Genomic DNA, 21418 nt, shown 5'->3' on the forward strand with positions numbered 1-21418 from the left:
CAGCAGGGAATTGGCCAAGAACTGCCAGGACGGTTGCCAGGGCGCTTTCCCCTCCTGTGCGGCTCACCCTTACGTCTGCTCCCCCGGTGCCGGTGGGCGTGGCTGGCAGACGGGAGACGGAGGGTTCCACAGTCCGGGGGCGCCGGCCACGGGCGTGTTGGTCAGGAGCTGGGCCTCGATGCTCCCATCTGGGAAGGGGGTTTCCAGGCCGCCACAGGTCCTCCTCCTCTTGTCCCAGGAGTCGCCAACGTCCAGGACTGTTTGCAGTCAGACCCACCTCCTCCCCCTCCTCCCCTCCTCCCTTCCTCTCCCTCCCTCTCCTCCCCCTCCTCCCCATCCCCCTTCTCCTCCTCCCTCCCCCTCCTTCCCTCTTCCCTCTCTTCATCCCTCCCTTTGCCCGTCCCACAAACTCTGCCTCTGTCAAGTACCACTCTGTTCTCTGTGTCGGTGAGCTTTTGAGCTTGTTTTGTTCATTTGTTTTGTTTTTTGGGATTCCACACGTAAGTGTCTTTTCCTGCCTCGTTATTTTGTGATGCATAGCGCCTCGCAGGCCATCCAAGCTGTTGCCGATGGCAGGATTTCATCCTTTCTCTGTGGCTGACTCGTGGTCTGTGCTGTCTCTACACCGCACCTTCACCTGTCCATCCGCGGGCGGACGCGGGCGGTGCCCCGTAGCTAGGTTACGGTCAGCGTGGCTGTAGTGAACCCGGCGTGCCGCTGTGGTTCCGTTTCACCAGGTAGATAACCCAGCCGTGAGGTTCCTGGGCCATATGGTATTCTTGCGTTAAGCTTTTTGAGGACCCTCCCTACTGTTTTCCACGGTGGCTGCACCCGTGAGCATCCCACCAACAGGGCACGAGGGGTCCAAATTCTCCACATCCTCGCCAGCACCCGTTGTCTCCTGTGTGGGCTATAGCCGTCCTGGCAGGTGTGGCGCCGTATCTCCCTGTGTGTGGGTGTGTGTTTCCCTGATGGTGAGTGACGCTGTGCGCTTTTTTACATGTCCGTTGGGTGTCAGGTCTTTTTCTGAAAAATGTCTATCCTGATCTTCTGCCCTTTTTTATTTATTTATGTTTAAAGTTTTTTTTTATTTATTTGACAGAGAGATCACAAGTAGGCAGAGAGGCAGGCAGAGAGAGAGGAGGGAAGCAGGCTTCCCGCCGAGCAGAGAGCCCAATGCGGGGCTCGATCCCAGGACCCTGGGATCATGACCTGAGCCGAAGGCAGAGGCTTAACCCACTGACCACCCAGGCGCCTCTTCTGCCCTTTTTTTTTAAAAAAGATTTACTTGTTTATTTTAGGAGGGGTGGAGGGAGAGGGGGAGAGAATGTGGAGCAGCTTCCCTGCTGAGCGTGGAGCCTAAGGCTGTGGGGTGGTGGGGTCCGTCCCACAACCCTGAGATCAGGACCTGAGCTGAAATCAAGAATCGGACCACCAAGCCACCCGGGTGCCCGAGTTCCATACAAATTTTAAGGTTTTCTTTCTGTTTTTGTGGAAAATGCCGTAGGAATATGGATGGGGACTGCATTGAGTCTAGAGACTGTGGTTAACAGTGTTACTTTTCCCTTCCATGAGGATTGAACATTTTCCCGTTTCTTTGTGTCTTGCTCCGTTTTTTCCATCAGTGTCTTAGAGTTTCCCACGTGCCCGTCCTTCGCCTCTTTGGTTAACTTTATTCTTAGGTTCCTTTCAGTCTGGTTGAGGCCATCGTCAGGGCCGGTTTCTGCATCTCTTGTTAGGGTCATTATCCCATAGCAAGGCGACGGAACGATGTGTATTAACTTTATATTCGGAGTTTACTAATTTCATTTATTCTAACAGTTTTTGAGGAGAGTCGTTAGGCTTTTCCACTATAATATCATGTCATTGCAAACTGGGACAGGTTGAAATCTTCCTTTCTGATTGCGTGCCTTTCATTTCTTTTTCTTGTCTGAGTGCTGTGGCGTGGACTTCAACACCACGTGAATGAAAGCAGTAAGCGCAGGCCCCCTTGTCTTGCTCCTGGTCTCAGGGGGAAGCTTTCAGCTTCTCCCGTGAGTGTGATGCTAGCTCTGGGCTTGCCGTGCGCAGCCTTTTTACAACGAGGGGTGTTCGTTCTACACCCACTGTCTTGTGGCTTCCGTCCTAAGTGGAAGTGGTGTTTTGCCCAGTGTTTCTCCTGCATCTGTTGAGACCATCGCGTGATGTTGTTTTTCCTTCCCGGCCACTCAGAATGCTCAGCACCCGACGGGGAAGAAGTTTGCCTTAGTTTCTTCTTTTTTGCTCTTACAACTTACAGTATTTTTTAATAGCAACATGAGACTGTAGAACGTGGAAAAATACTTTCTCACCGTAGCAAGTCCACAGCGTTCACGTTCCCCTCCTGTCTGCGTGCTCCGGAAGCCATAGGATTTACGTTGTGTAAAGGTGGTGTGAGTCCTGTTCTGCCTTCCCTGGCGAGTCTCCCTACACCCGGAGAGGAGAGGAAGGCCGTCCACCCAGCTCCTGCAGTGGAAGATGCTCACAGACCATTCTCGAGTAGGTAGATGACCGCTCAGATGCGTCCGGAGGATCCCAGGACGGCCGCGTCTGTGGGACGGACACCATGATGGGGACCCTCCCAGTGGTCCCTGCTGCCCCGAGGGAGCACTGTGCAGCCTCTGTCTTGACTGAGCTCAAAAAACCCATTTCAGTGGGGTCTCCTGGGAGAGTGAATTAATTAGCTTGCTGGGGTTTATGGCCTGCGAGGCTTGGGGCCTCAGCAGCAAGCCCCTCCAAGCCTTATTTCATACCGGGCTGGTGAGCTCACCTTCCCAGGGGTGCGGGGCAGAAGGGGTCCCGAGGAGGCCCCCTGTAGGGTCATTCCCGTGTCCGACCCTGCCTGGTAAAGGGACCGGCCTGCAGAAATGAGGATTCCAGCTGTGTCTGATGGCCAACCTTTCCCAGCATATCTTTATTTGGCTTTTGACATTTTTATAGTCTGGACATGACCCTTTGTGTGTCTCAAAGAGCACGTGCATGGGGGCAGGGTAGATAGAGGGGAGCAGGCACCCTTCCTCTCTCCTCAGAGAGCATGCCCGCTGCAGCCCCCCACCCCAGGCTTCTCATGCTTGGAGGCAGGGTGGCTCTCCCACAGGGCCTCCTGCACAGCCAGGGACGGGAGTGCTGGGGAACGCTAGGTAACTGGCAGCTTGGGTCCCATCCTGATGCAGGGGCCCAGCTCATGTCTCCCCACCATCCATGCGGCCCCCACGAGCACCATGGAGGGGAAGATAGGAAGCCTTAGGGAAGGATGTGCCCTTACAGTGGGTCCTCGTGCTGAGCCACGGGACGTGGTCATGCTAGCTCTGATACACATATGTGTTCGGGGAGATCTGAGCAGTGTCCAGGGCAGGTCGGCATTTAGGGGAATTCGAGGGAACTCCCAACCATGCATTTCTGCCCTCGTCCCTGGTGGTAAGGAATGTGTTGGACATGTGCAGATTTCCAGCTGCTTTGGCGCAGGGGTGACGCACGTGCCCCGCCATCTGTCCCCCCTCCAACACATGCAGTTCCTGAACCTTCTCGCTTTAGTTGAGAGGAAACGTGGAAAGCATCATCGCAGGGAATTCCTTTCCTCCAGAGAGAGAGGAGACAGTGAGAGGCAGAGGAGCTATTTGGAACAGGGCCCATACACTGGGCGCTGGGGGAGCTGTCAGGTTCCCACGCCCTTTACCGCCGCAGTCAAATGTGGTTCCTCCCCGTGTGCCAGTTGAACCGGGGGCGCAAACCTTCCGTTCTCTCTCGCTGCTCCTGTCTTCACCCGGGAACCAATTCTCTTTCCTTTGGTGCTGATGGGCGCTTCGCAGTGGCCATGAGGAGACGTCCTGGTCACCTGTCTGTGTCCCGCCTCCCCTAACTCAGCTGCGTGTTTGGACAAGGCATTTGCGCGTGTGCTGACTGCTTTTGCGAACAGTGGGACGAGGCCGCCCCAGCGGGAAATCCATGAACGTTCACCGTGTGGTTTACTGTGAAACGTCTCCTGACTCCTCCCTGACATGCACACTGGGGTGGAACTGGGGTGCGGAGAGGAGAGATGTGTGCTCTGTGCACCCAGGGTCCCTGGCGCGCAGCGGTGCTCCTGCGGGGCTGGCCGGATGCGGACTGAGTAGCGTGCAGGCACGTGGCGGTCCAGCCACCAGTGGCTCTGCTCTGTGTTGGGGATTTGCTGGTCGTCAGCCACCTGCCTGTAGGTCCCGGAGACTGTTAGGGGCAGGAGATGTGCTGCCTGGGGCTGCTGCCCCAACCCTGCTGGGGTCAGGGTCCTGCGCTGGGGGTGAGCAGGCCCTTGGCTGTGTACGCAGAGCCAAGGGCCCTGTGCTGAGCTCGGCCTTGTCGACATGAAGCACTAGCCGTGGGCATGATTGTCACAGCTGGAGGGAGGGGACAGGGTGCCGTCTCCACTCTGTCCACACACTTCACAAAAATAACACCTGGAGGACCTTTATCATCTGTCCTTCTCTTAGCAGTGGTGCTGTCAGGAGAGGACTGGCGTCAGTTGTTCTTTAATGAACTCTTTGGTCACAGGCATGCTGGTTATAAGCCTCAAGGTGACCTTTTCCTCATCCCAAAACCCATGTGTGCTTGGCAATAGGCCCTCCCGGGGCTAGGAGCGGCACAGAGCCCGGCCGGGGTCTCCCCGTGGGGTGGGAGGTGAGGGGAGAGTAACCCTGTCACAGGTCTTCTCCTTCACTCTCCCATCTTCCCTTGTGGGTGGCCCCGTGGCCTGACCCTGTGTGGCTCTGGGGGCACTGTGACGGCCCTATGGCCTGAGCCCGCGTGGCTCTGGGTTGGGGGGAGAGGGGCTGCTTGTGGTGTGGGTGCAGGCCCAGCATGGGAGCCGTGGTTCTGCACTGGGTGCCCAGCCACGTGCAGTGGGGGGTGTCCAGGGATCCTTGCAGGGTCACGTGCCCGGGCTGTGCTCATCAGGGTCGGACTTGGAGGTCGAGCCCTGCCTGGATGTGGGCAGTGGGGCTGGGTCCCCTCCCGGCGCCCCAGGACAGCAGGCTCGGTCTCCCTGCGTGTGTGGCCCCGCGTGGGCTCAGAGCCGTGGGGGCCCCCGTGGGAGCCCTGAGCCGCTGTCCATTGCAGGTACGTGCAGTTTCTCAGCGGGCTCCTGTCGGGGACGGTGAAAATGAATGCCTCGCCTCTCTTCCTGCATTTTGTCATCCTTCACGGCACTCCCAACTTCGACGCGGGCGGAGGTGAGCGTCCACACACCGCTCTCGAGATGTGCGGCCTGTCCTGGACCCTGTGCTTCCCCGGTCTGCCTTCCCTCCCTGCCCCGTCCAGGCGTCCTGGTCACTGTGTGCGGGGTCCCTTGGCCAGGAGGACCTCTCCCAGGGAGCCCCGCTGTCCCCTACTTTGTGGTCTGACTCCAGCTCTGTTCCCCAAAAGCACAGACGCAGCACAGGGGCCACCTTGCCCCAGGTCGCCTCTGTCGTGCTGTTTGTCAGACTCCTGTCTGTCTGTCCAGTCCTGCGTCTCACGGACAGCTCTCTCTTGCAGCGTGCCGGCCCTTCCTGAAGCTATACCAGGCCATGCAGCCCGTGTACACATCCGGGATCTAGTAAGTGCTGTGCTCACGGGAAATGCACCTTCCCGAGCCACCCGTCCTGTGGGAAGGGGTCGGGGCGTTGATGGGGGACTGCCCGGGGGCTGAAAGGGGCACCTTGGCTCCAGGAAGGGGTGTGGACGCAGAGCCTGGTGGGCGGGGAGGCCCGCACCCCAGAGTACTGTGACCGGGTCCTCACGGGGGAGCCTTCTCTCCCCTGCGTGTTTTCGGCAACGGGCAGGTGCCCTCAGAATTTGTCTGAGTTTCTGGGCTTTCCTGGTTTGCTTTCTTGTTTGCTCGCTGTACGTGTTTTGTGGACATTAATAGAACGCGAGTGAGAAGTAGGTCAGAACGAGCTGCTGTCACGGTTGGGCCTCGTGGTGGACCCGCACGCGGGGGGCACCTGGGCGCTCACGCACTCCGCTCGTTACCGACACGCACAGTCCACACGCCGGCCGGACCCCGGGGAGGGGCATCCCAGGGCCACGTGGGGTATTCCATGCGCTCTCTGAGTTTGAGTGGCGAGGTCGCTTTTCTCAAAAGGGGTTTTTTTCTGTTAAATCGTGAAATTGCATCATGGTTTACCGTCTTGTGTGTCCCAAAGCAACGTGGGCCCGGAAACCCAAAGCAGCATCTACATCGCCATCGAGCCCGCCCAGCTGCTGAAAGGCGACATCATGGTGAGTGCACTCCCCGGTCCCTCCGCCTTGGTGAAGCCCATGGGAAGCAAGGCCAGTGGCCTTGATCTGAAGGCCTTTGGCTTATTTTCTGGGCAAAGATGTTTTACTGGAAGGTGCAGAATGAATCGAGAGGGCCACTCGCTATGTGCTCTCCGAACTGCGGGTCCTAGCTCGGCCCCGGCATCCGAGGGTCCCCATCCCCCGACCACACGTGTGATCTCGTGGTCCTCAGTGGTCCCAGTGCGAAGTCCCCCGGCGTATCGCGGCTCGGCGAATGACTTCCATGGAGAGCCCTCGGGTAGTCTCAGATCTGGGGCGCGCTGCTGTTTGAAAGAGATGACGTGTGACATGTTGGTCTCTTCTCGGTCTTGAATACAGAGGAGATTGTTCGTCTAAACTAATTTAGAGGAGTTTGGCACAGGGAAACCGTGGGGCTGTTGTGCCTCCTCCTCACACGCACAGAAGTGACTCCCCGTGTGTCTGCAGAGCCTTGGGGAGGGGGGCCTGTGACAAGAGGGTAGATGAAGGTTCTTGCTCGTTTCCCCTAAACGTTTGGATTTCAACGTCCCCCCTCAGTGGCTGGCCTGTCCCGAGTGCTCACGAAAGGTCAGCGGGGTCGTGGAGGTCGGTGTCCCTGGCAAAGACGTCACACCGCTGTGTTCAGCCCACAGTGCAGGAGCCTGCTGTCCCGGCGAGAGGGCCCTGCACGTGCATTTCACGAACGGCGTGTCGCTCACCCCTGACGACCTCGAGGTGAAGGGGCCGGTGTCCTCAGGCCATGGGGGGTAGAGCGGACGTATAGAGCGCCGGTGCCTTTCCTTAGCCCATTTGCTCACACGTTCCTGATGCACTGTCCCCAAGGAGAAAGCTTTCTCTTCTAGAATGTTCTGTAGGGCAGCACCCAGCCTCCTCCCTGTGGTCAGGAGACTGAGAGGGAGAGGGGAGGGTTTGTCTCTGTGCTCTGCCCGGGTGACCTCCAGACGTGTCTCCCAGGACTTGATTATTAGACAGTGGGCTGAGCCATTATCGGGTACCTGCTGCATGCTGGACAGCCCCCTAGGGCTGCACATGGCCATGGCTTTAGTCTGCCCACAGCTCCATGCCCTGGGTCTACTGTTCCGGTTTTAAAGGAGGCCAAGCGACCCAGAGAGGCCACGAGAGACGAGTGGGGATGCCGATAGGATGTGCGCCTGGGATCCCATGGTCTGGCCGGTACCTCGGGAGGCGGCCTGTCTAGAATGGGTGTCCCCTGTTGTAAGGACCCCAGGGAGGTGGGCAGAGCCCCAATATGTGGTAGGTGACTCTGGAGCATGGGGGAGCCTTCCCCACCCCTGGACTGTGGGCTGCTGGGGCAGTGGGCGTGGCCAGTCAGTAGCCTGGGGCCCTCAGCCCTCCTCCCCTCCTCCTCCCCTCTCCTCCTCCCCTCTCCTCCTCCTCCTTCCTCCTCCTCCCCTCCTCCTCCTCCTCTCTCCTCCTCCCCCCTTCCCTCCTCCTCCTCCCCTCTCTTCCTCCCCCTTCCTCCTCTTCCCTCCCCCCTCCTCCTTCCCTCTCCTCCTCCTCCCCTTCCCCCCCTCTTCCTCCCCCTTCCTCCTCCTCCTCCCCCTCCTCCTTCCCTCTCCTCCTCCTCCTCCCCTCTCCTCCTCTTCCCTCCTCTTCCTCCTCCCCTCTCCTCTTCCCCCTCCCCCCTCCTCCTCCCCTCTCCTCCTCCCCTCTCCTCCTCTTCCCTCCTCTTTCTCCCTTCCCTTTCCCATCCCCTCCCTCCTTCCTTCCGCACCAGGAATTTATTTACACAACTGTCCTGTTTTGAAAGTTTTGCGCTTTCTGGGTCTCTGTATGGGGCCCTAGCACAGGAAGGAAGGGAGGGACAGGGTGACATCTTTGTCCTGAAGGAGCTGGTGGGGGCAGCAGACCTGCGGTGGGTGAGGGATCCCAGGATGGGCCGTGCTGGGTGAGGCAGGCAGGCGGGGAGCTTCCGAGGGGTGCTAAGTCATCCTGGGGGCGATTCGTTGTCCTGGGAGGTTGAAGCCAGATGGTGCCGGCTCGGTTGCCCGTGGTTCTTCTTTGGGAAAACTGGTGATCCTGAAGCCCTTTCCAGGCCCCTGAGGCCACACTGCTTCTGACCCTGGAGGTCGCCCTGGAGGAGGGCTAGTGCGGGGAGCAGGGGAGAGGAGGGGCCGGGACCTGGCCTGAAGGTGTGTGTGAGCGGCTGCCTGTGGGGAGAGGCCATGCTCCCAGGGGCCGGCCCTGAGCCCCACGACTGGGTGCCCACTGGGTCTGCCGCCTGCAGGGTCTGGGTGGCCTCAGAGGTCACCCTGTGTCTGCGGACTTGAAGCTAAGTGAGGGTCCCAACGGGGTTAGGGGAGACTGGGTGAGCTGGTGTGGGATGACGCCATTTGTGAGCATGGGCGCGGGTGAGGGCTTGGCCTTGGGGATCCCGTGGCCTCCCCCTGCCCCAAAGCCCTGTTACCCTCCAGGCCCGAGCCTGAGGGCACCTGTGTGTGTGTCTCACCAGTCGGGGTCTGTGGAAACATCCGGAGCAGGTGGCATGGGGGCATTCGGAGGGGACCCGGTGTGGCCCTTGGGAGCTGGGCGGTGGGTCCTGGAAGGGAGGTGGTGGGGGGCAGGCAGGAGGCCCTGACACTCGAGCTTGGACTCAGCGCCCACGTGCTGGGGTTGGGAGCCAGCCCTAGGTGTGTGACGAGCTCCCGGACGTGCTGGCCCTCTGGCTGGATGCTGTCTTGTGTGTTTGGGGAGCTGTTGCCCATGCTGTGTTCAGACTCAGAAGATGCCTCCGGGCACCCACAGGCATGGGAAGGGAGCCCGTTGCGGATGCTGTCTTGTGTGTTTGGGGAGCTGTTGCCCATGCTGTGTTCAGACTCAGAAGATGCCTCCGGGCACCCATAGGCGTGGGAAGGGGGCCTGTTGCCACGAGTACGAGTCCCCCGTGGTTCTTAGGTCTCGCCGGAAATGGATTTGGTTGAGTAGCTAGGAGGGGACTGTGTGTGGCACCGGGCTCTTCCCTGGGCCTCCTTTGCTAGGGCCAGGAGTCGGAAAGCGGGATCCGATGGCCCTTGTCAAGAAATTTCATTTCTAGCTTGTACCTAAGGGCCCTCTGAGGTGCAGACGGAGGCCTGGGGCCCTTGGGTCGCCGTGGCAAGGAGGCCTGGCTGGACGGGGGGCCAGGATGGTCCGGAGCGGGCTCTGCAGGTGACAGCGAGGCCATCGGAGCTCACAGGGCTTTGTGGCTTTGTCCCGTGTGACCTACAGTCCACGTCATTGGGGGGTCAGGCCCACGGTCCTGGGGAACAGAGGACGCATGGCAGGGGGAACCCTGTGCTAGGGACTAGCGGGACCAGGCACAGGTGTTAGGAGGACGGGGGTGGGTCAGGCCAACGCCAGGAGTGCGGGGTCCTGTCTGGGCCCCTTTTGCTTGTCTGCGCTTCACCTGGGGCCTGGAGTGTGGATAGGACACATGGGGAGGGGACAGGAGAGGGGACAAGGCTGTACTGGTCTGGGTTCTCCCCCACGTCCGGCCTTTTGGATCTCTCTGGATCTCCTCCTTCCCTTCCTCCTAGACTCGGGCCACCAGCCAGAGACCCTGTGCTGGCAGACGCCTCTGTCTTTGCTGGAGGCTTCTCTGCCCCTGGCTCCTGGCTTGCAGCCTGCCATGCTCCTGGCTGTCCCTCAGAGCCTGGCAGGCCCCTTGCTTGCTGCTGGCGAAGCTGCCGACCCCTGGCTGAGGGCACCAGCTGCTCCCCGTGCCCCCTGCAGGTCCAAGCTGCCCTGATGTGTGCACCTGGGCCCCGGGTCCCCCTTCGTGTCCACCAGCCCAGGCTTTTGGGAACCCCTGGCTCCCCCAGACACCCAAGTGTGAATTTGCTGTCTGGCCCACATGTCACCCGTGATGGAGATTCTGCTCCCGGATGTGCCGACCCCTGCTGTGTGCCGACCCCTGCTGCTGGCCGTAGCCCCCTGCGGCCTCCCGGGTGAGCAGACGCAGTGGCTTCGGGGCCCTGGGCACTGGAGGCAGAAGCCACAGTGCGTGAGTGGGTGTGGAACAAGACAGCGCCAGTGCTTGGGGCGTCCTGTGGCCACGGGCCTCGGGGTGAACGTTTTGTGGTGCGCAGGGAGGCGCCCCGTCTGTGGGTTTCTGTTCCCATCACAAAGCCGGCGGAGAAGACTCCTGGCCAGTTTCCTGGGAGCCACTCGCTGCGGGAACACTGGTGCCATCCTGCCCCTTTGTGCGTTCCCCACCCCGGGTATTTTTAGGGTCAGGCGACAGCTTGACTTATGCTTCCTGTGTTTACGATTCATTTCTGTACACGCTGCACTTTCCGCGCGTTATCAGATGGAAGGAGGATGATACGGGCTGTGGCTAGCAAGGGGTACTTTTCCATCACAAGGGTGACATGTCCTTGTGCCGCTCACAGAAATGATACCCCAAGGGGTTCAGTCAGGGGAGCAGCAGAGGGAGAAGCAGGCTCCCGGCTGAGCAGGGAGCCCCACGCGGGACACGATCCCAGGACCTTGAGATCATGACCTGAGCCGAAGGCAGACGCTTCACTGACTGAGCCCCCAGGTGCCTCCCCACTGCCGCAGCTGCCTTAACAAAGCTCCGGAGGCCAGGGGAAAAGCACACCTCCACTGTCCCTGGTCTGGAGGCTGGACGCCCCCAATCCAGGCAGGGCAGGCCGGTGCCCCCAAGGCCTCTCCTGGTCATGCAGACGGCCATCTCCTCCCCAGGCCTCACGGGGTTGTCCCTCCGTGCGTGTCTGTGTCCTGGTCCCTCTTCTTACAGGACCGCAGCCAGAGAGGAGCAGGGCCCATCCTGGTGGCCTTGTTGACCTTGATCACCTCTCGGTGAGAACCCAGTGTCCAGATACAGGCCCGGCCGAGGTCCTGGGGGTCAGGCCCCGAGATTTGAATTTGGGGGGGACATGATCCAGCCCATGATTCCCGTGTGCAGTAAGCAAACCTGTCCCAGCGAGACGAGCAGCGACATCACGCCCCCCAGGTGATCAGTCCCGCGGGCTCGTTCACTGCTGGTGTGCGCTGCGGGCAGGAAGGGGAGTGCACGCAGAGCCTGCTCCCGGATTACGTTCCTGCTGCGGGGCGGTGAGCAGGCAGGTGACCCGTGCGCGGAGGGAAACACGGGGGGCCCAGGGGGGAGAAGACGCTGGGGTGTCGGAGGAGAGGCGACCCAGAGGACAGTCCGGATGCTCGGGTCATAATCTGTGGGGCCCACGTTGTGCCGCAGCTCTGAATCCCCGGGGCTTTTGGATCCCCCGAAATCCACTTGGGGGTCATCCCGAGAGGAAGACGGCGCAGGGTTCTGTTCCCCGATGCTGGCGGAGCACAAAGCGCGGGCCGCCTCCGCTCCTCCCATGCAGGCTGGCCCTGGCTTCCGCGTCCGCATGAGGCGGGAGGAGCGCCCGTCCCCCCTCCCCCATGGCCCCCCCATCTCCCTGCGAGCCGGGGGAGAGCTGTGCACTGTGGCTCTGCCCAACCCCACGTGCCCACGTGGGGTCGCTCCACGCACCCCTGTGCAGGGTCAGCCCCCAGGCGAACCTCACCTCTGGGGAGCCGTGCATGGGGAAGAGCTTCCGGGGCCGTTGCTCACACAGGCTCGTGCACGCAGGCGTCGTCCTTTCCACCCGGCAACGTAGCAGTAGCTGTGGCAGCAGTGGCCACCCGGAAAGGACGTGGAGGAGCAGAGACGATGTTTGTAGGTTTACCGTCGACAGCAGCAGAGCGTTCTCTCCAGGTTCTCGGGTTTGCTCTGGAAGTGGGGGTGGGGGTCGCTCCCCTGGGTCACATCCTCCTAGAAGGCCGCTTGCCCTGCGTGTGCTCCCCTCCTTGATTTTCTGGGTGCGCGCGCAGACAGATAGGCCCCTTTCCTCCCCCGGGATGTGATGTTGAGGCCGGTTCGCAGAGATGACAGGGGCCACCTTTGCAGGAATTGGGCCGTGTGGGCTCTGAGGGGTTGGGGACCTGCTGGGGAAACCAGGGCTCTGTTTGTTGTCCCCTCAAGGTGGGGGGATCGTGAGGGTGCACTTCCTGGTGAGGCCGGGCAGCATCCACCCACCGTCTGACCACCAGACGCAGCCAGCCGCCCCCCCTTACCCTCGCTCTGCACCCCCAGCTCCCCCATCACCCAGGCCCACCCCTCCCACAGGGCAGGGCCTCAGGTGCTCAGTAAACATGCTGTCCCTGGGGAGGAGGGCAGCCTTCGTGAGCGCGACCAGGCTGTTATGTAAGCTCGCTGAGGAATGCCGTGGGCGCCGACGCAGCGGGAGCCTGGCCGCGATCCAGGGCCTTGATGGGCTCGTAAACACTTTCCCGTCCGGCGTGCCCCGTCTTGCTGTCTCTGCAGTGCAAACCCTGTGGCCACTTGCATTTTGTCCTAGTGGTTGTGAGGCTCTGTGAGCTCGTGCCCGTGACCCAGCTTCTCCCCGGAGGGTGTGTGTGCAGACACACAGCACCATCACCAATGGCCTTGTGCTTGGGGCCTTCTGGAAGCATCCTTCACTCCCTGTGTGGACTCTGGTCCTCTGGCAGGTGGTTCTTCCAGACCCCTGCGGGCCCGTCCCTGTGCTCCCTCGGACTTGCTGTGCGCACACCCTCTCCCATCCTGTGCCAGCCCTCTCCCGCGCCCGGCCTGGGTCTCAGTGCATCCTGGGGTCCTAGCTCCGTGGTGGCACCTGCTGACCTCTCCTTGGGTTTGGATGTGATCCCAATCTTTTGAAATCGTGGCCCGTGTTGGCGCTCACTGTGCAGACGTCCGGACATCCGCGGGCAAGCTCTCCAGGTCTCCGTCCCCTCAGCGTGCGGTTGCAGCTTATGCTCCGCGGATATGCCTTCCTCCTTCCTCGCGGCCTGTCCCGGCAGCCACAGGCCACCAGCAGGGGGGGTTGGGAGCATGAAGCTTCTTTTGCTGCTCCTGTTAGCTGCTGGGCATTCGGGTGATTTGGGGGAAGAGGGACAGCTGCCGGCTGACCTCTGACCTGGGCGCAGGTGCTCCCGGGGCTTCCACCCCTTGGTGCCAGGTGCCGTTCTCTTGTCGCTGAGAGTCTGAAACAGACACCCCCGTGTGGCGTGAGGGTCAGGCCGGGCTGTTGGCGCGGGCGCTGGTGGGTCGGAGCTTGTCTGAGGGGCCGTTCCATCACGCTTGAGGACACCAGCTGTGCACGGCGTGCGCTGCTGGGGGCCGAGGCCTGGCGGGCCGTGCTCCCGCGTGCCCACCACTCAGTCCCCTCGGGGGCCCGGGCGGGTTTTTAGGCAACACTAAGAAGGCGAGGCCAAGCGGAGGGGTGCGGCTTGTTGCATCAAGACTGAACGAAGTGGGGTTGACCCCGGACCTTCTTCCCTCCAACGCCCCCTCTCCAGAGGCTTCCGGCCTCCGACAGCACAGCACGTGGTTCTCCTGCGTGTTGACCCCGGGTGAAGATTCCATCCTCGTCACAGAATCGCGGGGTCCCCTGCTGTGCCCTCCAAGAAGTCCACGTCCCTGCTGAGTGCCTTCCCCAGGCGTGAGCGCTCCCGGCAAGCTGTGGCGAGCATGTCACGCCCGTGTGCCCCGCGGTGGCTTCAGGGACAGCCTGGGGTGGACGGACGTCATTCCTTTCTTGCAGGGGCCAGGCTTCGGCCCTTGGGTTGTTGGAGACGCGCATGTTCTAAGACCTGACGGCGGAGGGCTGCTGCGCTCTGGAGACTTGCAGACGCCAAGGGGACGAAGGAGGCCCCGGACCTCGGTCCCTGTAATCTTTACGAAGTGCTGTCGGTACTTGAGATCTTAAAAGTGGAATTCGGGGTGCTCTTGTCAAGCAGGCGCTGACAGTTCTTTCCGCTAAGTTTGGAGAGTACGGTTCTGGCCTCTGACCGCCAATGCGAACCAGACCTGCTGGCGTGAGCGGTTCAGGGTTCCTGGCTCTACACGGGGCATCAGGGACCCCGGGGGGCTCCCGGCGGACCGGTCGATCCTGTCTCAGGGTCGGAGCTGCTGTACGGGCTGCGCTGCCCGGAACTCGTGCGTGGACGCGCCTGTGGTCTGTGTCTTCTGAAGACACCTGGTGTCCGTTCCCAAGGTGGGCGGCTGGGTTGGGGGTCGGCAGGTGCCACCCCATCTGTGGGAGGAGGAACTCAGTGTGCAGCACGCAGAGGCGTGTGGGGAGCCTCGGTGTCAGCCAGCATGCTGGGGAGAATCCCACGGACACCCCGTGGGACAGCGTGCGTCCCCGCCGGGCCCTGCTCTGTGTTGGTGAGCTCGGTCACTCCTCCGTTCTGAACCCTTGTCCTGGGGAATGTCTGCAGACACTGGAGTCACACTCGGCCTGGGGAGGTGACTGTGTCCCAGGGCGGTCAGCCGCGGATGGCCTGGGGAGGGTGACCCCCATCTCTGACCCTCCGTTGCCCCCGAGTGCCATGAGCTCTGCCAACACCGCTTCTGGGCACTTGGGGGCGCTGGGATTGGTGACTCTGAGCCACACTGTGGGGGGGCAGCTGTGATGAGTCACGGTGAGCTGCAGAGGGAGCCCCTTGGGTCCCTGTGGAAGGTAGGGCCCGGCCTGGGAGTGCGGGGGAGGAGGAGCTGCCCCTCAGGAACCAACTGGAGGGGGAGCCTATTCACTGGGGGCGGGAGGAAGGCCCCGAGACAGGGCTGTGCTGGGGGGTGGGGGCTGGTCTACCCAGCACTCGTGGTGCCCCTGGCTCCCCCGGGGTCCTGTGCACCGACCCCAGTGGCCACGCTTGGTGGGACTGCTCCTTCCTGCGGTGTGACAGTGGAGCCGGCCTGGGCTGCCTCCTGCAGGATGGAGCTCCTGGTACTGTGGCTTCAAGCTTTGCTTCCCCCCCGGCATTTAGGAAGTTTGGAGAACCAGACCGGTGTAAGTCCGTATCCCCCCTTGTCCTCGTGTCACCCTCAAGACAGACTCAGGCCCGTCCTCCTGGAGAGATGGGGGCACCGGAGACCTCCTCCCACCCTGGAGGGGTCTCCTCTGGGGTCAGTGGGGTCAGCGCAGGCGAGGAGCGCAGGCGAGGGCTTGTGGCGTGGGGAGGCACGCACAGCATGTTCTGGGAGGAAGCACAGAGGTGGGCCTTGGGTTGGGCCCCGCTGGGAGGTCAGAGACCGCACGGAGCCGCAGGAGGAGACGGTACACTATTGGGAGCAAGCGCACCACACTTGCCGCGTGTCCCCAGAATTCTTGCCAGCCGTGTGCTGGGGCCCGAGGCCGGAGCCTGGGGCCCACGTCCCTCTCAGCCGCCCCATGTTTGTCAGCACCGCACACTCCCCAGACCGGCTGTTTACATCTTCTCGTGTATTTATCAGACCGTTTCCTTGTAGATAGCACAGAGGTAAACAACCCCAGAGGGCGCGTTTCCCAGGGGCTCCTGGGGCTTGAGTTTTCCTCTGTGGGAGTGTCTGTCTGGGTGGCCATACGGAGCCTTCCACTGGGGTGTTCTGCACCGCTGAGCTAGACCAGCGCGAGCGGCCGCTTCTCGTTGACCTTTCTGATGCACCAGATGTTTGAGGCCCATCTCTGGCCTAGAGGAGTCGTTGCTGTGAGCGTAGCTGCCTCTGAGAGCCCCTGCCCTGGCCTCCAGCCTCCCCTCCCTTCTGGGCATACATAGTAGAGGGACCTGCTGCCCGTGCTCCCCTTGTCTGAGAACAGAATCCAGCCCGCTTCGGGCCCCTGCAGACCCTGGAAAGGAGCCCCAGCCCTGCTGTGGCCAGGAGGGGGACGGGAGGTTGTTGGCAAGCGTCCTCTCCTGTGAGCCCTCCCCCCGGCCCCCACATCCGTTTCCCCCGGGCGGGGAAGGCCCCCACGTTAAGGTGGGAAATGACTCTCAGGGTCCCTGCCTGCCCACCCTTCCCCGATGGTGCCGAGTTCCCTGCTTCTATCCTGCACATCAGCCCATCACCCCCAAGGCCTGAGCCACCCCCAGGGACCCAGTGCACCCCCAGCCCCGGGGCTGTGGTACCACAGCCTGGGCTCACATCTCCCCCAGGATGCTTCTGGGGGCAGGTCTCAAGTGAGCATCCAGGACATGGGACGACCAGGCTCGGGGATTAAATGCCAGGGCCTCACCCACCCCCCGTCCCCTCCTTCTGTCTCTCCCCACCCCCGTATCCCCCTCGCTCTTTACGTCTTCGCCCACACATAATCATTTAACATCCCACAGGTCGTAACGACCGCCTGCTTCTCGTGTGAAGACAGAGAGGTTTTAAGTTGAAACACAGTTCAGACCAGGGGAACATCCTCTCCATGGGGAGTTCTTAGAGCCTGAAAATGGGGCCATAGGACTCCATCCGAAGCAGGTTCCCGTGTGCTGGTCTGACGACCCAGGCCATGCCCTTCCTGGGCGGAGGTCACGCGGGAGCACCGAAGCTGGGGTCTCTCGGAGGGGGGCTGGCCTGCACCCATCCGTCCGCCACTCCTGCTCAACAGCTGGCCCTTGGCCTGCCCCTCTCCACCCAGGTCAAGTGCTACCACAAGAAGTACCGCTCGGCTACCCGCGACGTGATTTTCCGCCTGCAGTTTCACACGGGGGCCGTTCAGAGCTTCGGACTCGTGTTCGGGAAGGAGGATCTGGACAACGCGAGCCAAGGTAGGGCCACGGCTGATGGGGGTGCAGGGGGCAGTGGCCACGGGTCCTTGGTCATTTCCGTCCCTGTTCAGCCCCACGCCCCGGATGGTGAACCTGCGTGCAGTGCGGTACCAGTCTTTCGGAACGCTGAGCCCTGGTCCACAGAACATTCCGGAAAAGCAGTGGAACTTTGCCACCGCAGGGGCATGGGCGCCATCTGGGTGGGATTGGAAGCACAGCGTTGTCCCTGCTTTTTGGCCACTGCATCTCTGAGCTCGTCGACATGTGATTTTTTTCTCAGATGACCGTTTTCCCGATAATGGCAAGATTGAGTTGCTTTTCTCCGCCACTCCCGAGAAGCTTAAAGGTAGGCGGCGTGCCAAGTGCCGGGGCGCGGTGCTTACCCGGTGGGGTGGAGGGTCCCATGGGGTCTCCGTCCAGTCTCCTGCCTTTGTGCGTGTCGGGAAATTGCCGTAGGGGTTTTTTCAAAGCAGGCTGTCTTTCACGGGGTGGGGGTAGCTAGGAGACAGCAGGGACTGGCTGTGTCAGCAGGACCCCAGGAACAGTGAGAGCTTAGCCTGAGGGAGGGCCCGGACCCTTGGTCCCTGGAGGTCTGTCTGTCCGGGAGATCGTGCTGAATGTTTACTCCTCCCCCTACAAAGAATCGAGTGTTGTTGGAGAGGATGGGACGTACAGTGGACGGCAGATGTATATGTGCAAGGCAGGTTCTCCTTTCTTCTAAAAACGCCCTGAAGGAGAGATCTTGTCCTTTTACTGTCAGGGCGAATGGCTCTATGGTACAGCGAGATCCATATAGGGGAACATTTTGCTTTCATTGCTGGGGACAGTAGTTCCCTCCTAGTGAGGTCAGTGTCCTAATTCAGTGAGTGGTCAAGGTCAAGGCTCGTGAGGTCAGAGCCCCACTGGCCTCCCCAGAGTGTCGGCAGGTGGGCACGTGCGTCTGCGAGCCCGGAGTGGCCAGAGCACCTGCGTCCCCTCTGCTCCCTGCCCACCTGGCTCTGGTCTCGACCAGGTTGTTGAGAACAGTGCACAACGCTGTGAAGGCCACCGGGCCCGTGGGGGCAGGTGTGGGGGTCTCGGCGCTGGCTGCCGGCGCTCACGCCTGGGATGCTTGTGCCTCGTCATCCGGGGGGGCCGGTGTGCCACCGTGTGCCTGGCCTGTGACCGACACCTCCTCCCACGCAGGGTGTGAACACTTGCGCAATGACCACGGAGTGATTGTGGACTTCAACACCGCAGACCCTCTGATCCGCTGGGACTCCTACGAGAGCCTGAGCGTGGGGGGAGAAGGTACGTCTGGCTGCCGCCGCCCTGGGCCAAGGAGGGACAGGGAGGGACGGAGACGGTGGCCTGCTTACCGTCTGCTCAGGGTCTGCAAGCTTTCCAGAAACCCTGACTTCTTTCGGGGTCCAGAGCTCCCCTCCCCAGTGCTGTGGTTTGGGAGAGCCTGTGAAAAGCAGACTTGGGGATTTTGGGTGGCACAGTGGGTGTGGCCTCGCTGGCCCGTGGCCGGGCTGCTGTCTTGCACCCGGGAGCTCCCTCGGCGGGAATGTTTGGGCTTGTGGAACCGCCTCACCTGCCCTGTTCACCCTCGGGATGGACACCTCGGGTCCTGGGTGCTGTCACGAGTGGGGAGAGGCTCTGCTGGGCTCCCCCACAGAAGCGACCTCACACAGGTCCAAGGAAGGATGGGGGCCTTCTCCCGGGCCAACAGGAATAGTCCCCACCCCCTCCATGGTGGGGCCTGATTTGGGAGAGAAAACCACCAGGCTCTTTGTCAAACTGGTTTCCTCTTAATGTACACTAGCCAGAAGCAGGTGTTGTGGAGAGACCTCCCCCCGACCCTGTCGTCGTGGGCCACTGGCCTGCAGAGTCTCCGGGGAGGGACATCTGGTGTGCATGTGGCCAAGCTGTTCCTGTCTTCATGGGGGGCAGTCATGCCTCTCCTCCTGGGTCCAGGGTCCTGGTGGACGGCAGGGGGTGGCTGCTGTCTACGTAGCATGTGGTGTGTGCCCTGTCCCGAGCAGAGAGCCGTGGGGAACACACTGTGGACATCACGTACCCCATCATGTTTCTTCCTTACAAAAGCCAGTAACCATGACACACAAGGAGCGGTTCCTGAGAGACCGGCCGGGGGCCCGTCAGTGTTCACAGCTGGCCCGGGGTCATGGGTCAGAGATCACGCAGGGCAACCTGGGGGAGATAGGGCTCCCGTCCCAGCCCGCTGACCCCAAAGCTCCTCTGGGCAAGTTTCGTTCGGCCGCGATCTCCCCTGCCCTCGCTGGTGCCTGGGCCACGGGAGGCCTCAGAGAACAGAGTCTCGGTCGGGCAGTGTGAGCTGAGAGGGGTTCGTTAGGGCCGATGTCAGTGTCTCCTGCGCTGGGCTGGCCGGGCTGGGGCGCTGCTCCCTGGGACTGGCCAGGCAGCCCCAGGCATGCAGGGGACAGGGACCATCAGGGAGAGCTGGTCCAGCACTGCCTCCTGTCCCTGCTGTGCTCCTCTCCACCCACCGTCCATTCTGTTCCTTACTAACCCGTGCCTTGCTGGACTGGGCGTGCGAGCGCGCCTCCCACAGACCCAGCCTGCCCCAAGGTGTTGGGACTCAGGGATTGGCTTCTCTGCGGGGGCAGTGGGTGGTGGCCCACGGCGTCCCGTTGGGAGGGCCACTGCGAGCAGTGGGGGGCATTGCCGGCCTTGTGGGGCCGCCATCCCCCCACTCTACCTGACACTGACTTAGCGATCACTGGCCTTTGCTCCCGGGCAGTTGGGGTCTTGTGAACCTTGTGTCGCCACATTTTCGTAAGCCCATGAGCGCGTAACTACATCACGCCTGCAGCTCCGTCCGGACGCACCAGACCTAATCTGTCCTGTGGACCCCATGAGCCGCCTCGGCTGGCAGCATGGAACTCAGGCGGGAGCCAAGTTGTGACCTTCTCCTGCTTAGGGTACCAGATGGCCCTTGAGGACTGCTTTTGGGGGTCATTTTAAACAGCAAAAATACAACAAAAATGATGGAAACACGAAAACTGACGCGCAGTAGGACTGGAGGGGGCTCGTTTATGGTGCGGGAGCTGGGACCGCGCGTGTGGGACGGCTCTGAATCCGGCCCGTCTGCGCGCCTCCGTGAGTGATGGTGAGAATGCCACAAGCTGATCCGGGTTCGACGTACCGGTGCTTGGTGAGCGGGTGGACTTGCAGACGTGGAGTCCGCGTACGGCCATTCACTCTACCTGCTGTCTTTGTTTTTGTTTTTGTTTTTGTTTTTTTAAGATTTTGTTTATTTATTTGACCCAGAGATCACAAGTAGGCAGAGAGGCAGGCAGAGAGAGAGGGGGAAGCAGGCTCCCCGCTGAGCAGAGAGCCCGATGCGGGGCTCGATCCCAGGACCCTGAGATCATGACCTGAGTCGAAGGCAGAGGATTAACCCCCTGAGCCACCCAGGCGCCCCTACTGTCTTTGTTTTTTTTTTTAAAATCCTCCTTCCTTCCGTGTCTCCTGTGGGGCTGTGCCCTTTGGGCCTGGTGACTGGGACCCTCCCATCCAGGGGGAGCGTGGGTCACTCCGGTGTGCCTCCTGCCTCTCCACGTTAGCTGTGTGGCCTTGAACCAGTCACTTGATCTCTCTGAGCCCTTCCCTGCTCTGCACAGGGAGTCGTCGTCAAGCCAAGGGGTGCTGAGTGGATGTGGGCCATCGACCCCTGACAGTGCTGCAGGTCACAGGGCCCTGTAACAATGTTGGAGCCCGGGGCTTGGGGACGACCTGGCCTGGCGTGGGGTCGGTGAGGGTTTTGTACCCCCAAGGAGGCTGTGGGAGGGCACGTGGATCTCATCTCTCCCGCACAGTTGGACGGCCACTGTGGCGGGGTGAAACACCAGGGCCTGGGGTGATGGGCTGTGGTGCCCTAGACCCTGGTGACTTTTCCATCACCGTCATCCCAATGTCGCTCAGCGATAAGTGAGTGCACCGTCCCCAAATGTCACCAAGAGTCATATGGAGAGGACTCCCTGGGAGGACTCCCTGAGTGTGGAGCATCACCCGCCCCCAGGGACCAGTGATGGCGGATCTCAGTGCTGACAGCCGGGGGGGACCTCTGTGCAGGGTCAGGAGGCATCTGGCTGCAGGGTGTGCAGAGCTGGCCAGGGAGCCGCGTGGCTTGTGTTCCCGATCCAGCGACGACAGTCGGTGCTGCCATTTCAGAAGTGGATTTGAAAGCTTTCCTGCTTGGAAATCACGGTTTGGTTTTAATGTGTGGAAACCAACGCAAATGTGGACCCTCAGCCACTTCACAGAAGGAGGGTCCGCTGCATCCGGCAGACGAGGTGGCAGGCAGCTCGGCCGGAGTGAGGTGGGCAGGGCCCCTCATCGGCACGATGGACGCCGCCTGCCGAGCTCCCAGGGCTGGGTGCCTCGTCACTGTGTACCAGCCAGGAACGTCCCTTCGCCGCATACCCCCGGAGCTCAGGCGCGTGCTAGGGTCCTGCGACAGCGTCTGCCCCCCGGGCATCCTGCTTGGACCTGGGAAAGCACCTGCCCTTCATGCTCCTGATTCCGGGCTCCGGCC

The 21418-nt window shown here is 61.5% G+C and overlaps 1 protein-coding gene across 2 annotated transcripts in view; it reads left to right on the forward strand.

Moving 5' to 3' along the window:
- The window catches only part of TNS3 (tensin 3), a 197203-nt gene that overhangs the window by 106072 nt on the left and 69713 nt on the right, over window positions 1-21418 (forward strand). For both annotated transcript variants that reach the window (XM_032875022.1, XM_032875023.1), the window contains 6 exons: window positions 5110-5222; window positions 5527-5587; window positions 6177-6252; window positions 16728-16857; window positions 17138-17203; window positions 18043-18147. In XM_032875022.1, coding sequence (XP_032730913.1) covers window positions 5110-5222; window positions 5527-5587; window positions 6177-6252; window positions 16728-16857; window positions 17138-17203; window positions 18043-18147 — 551 coding nt within the window. The remainder of the gene's footprint in view (window positions 1-5109; window positions 5223-5526; window positions 5588-6176; window positions 6253-16727; window positions 16858-17137; window positions 17204-18042; window positions 18148-21418) is intronic.

Source organism: Lontra canadensis, unplaced genomic scaffold (assembly GCF_010015895.1).
Source record: "Lontra canadensis isolate GAN:19392208 unplaced genomic scaffold, GSC_riverotter_1.0 scaffold54, whole genome shotgun sequence".
NCBI classification, from domain to species: Eukaryota; Metazoa; Chordata; class Mammalia; order Carnivora; family Mustelidae; genus Lontra; species Lontra canadensis.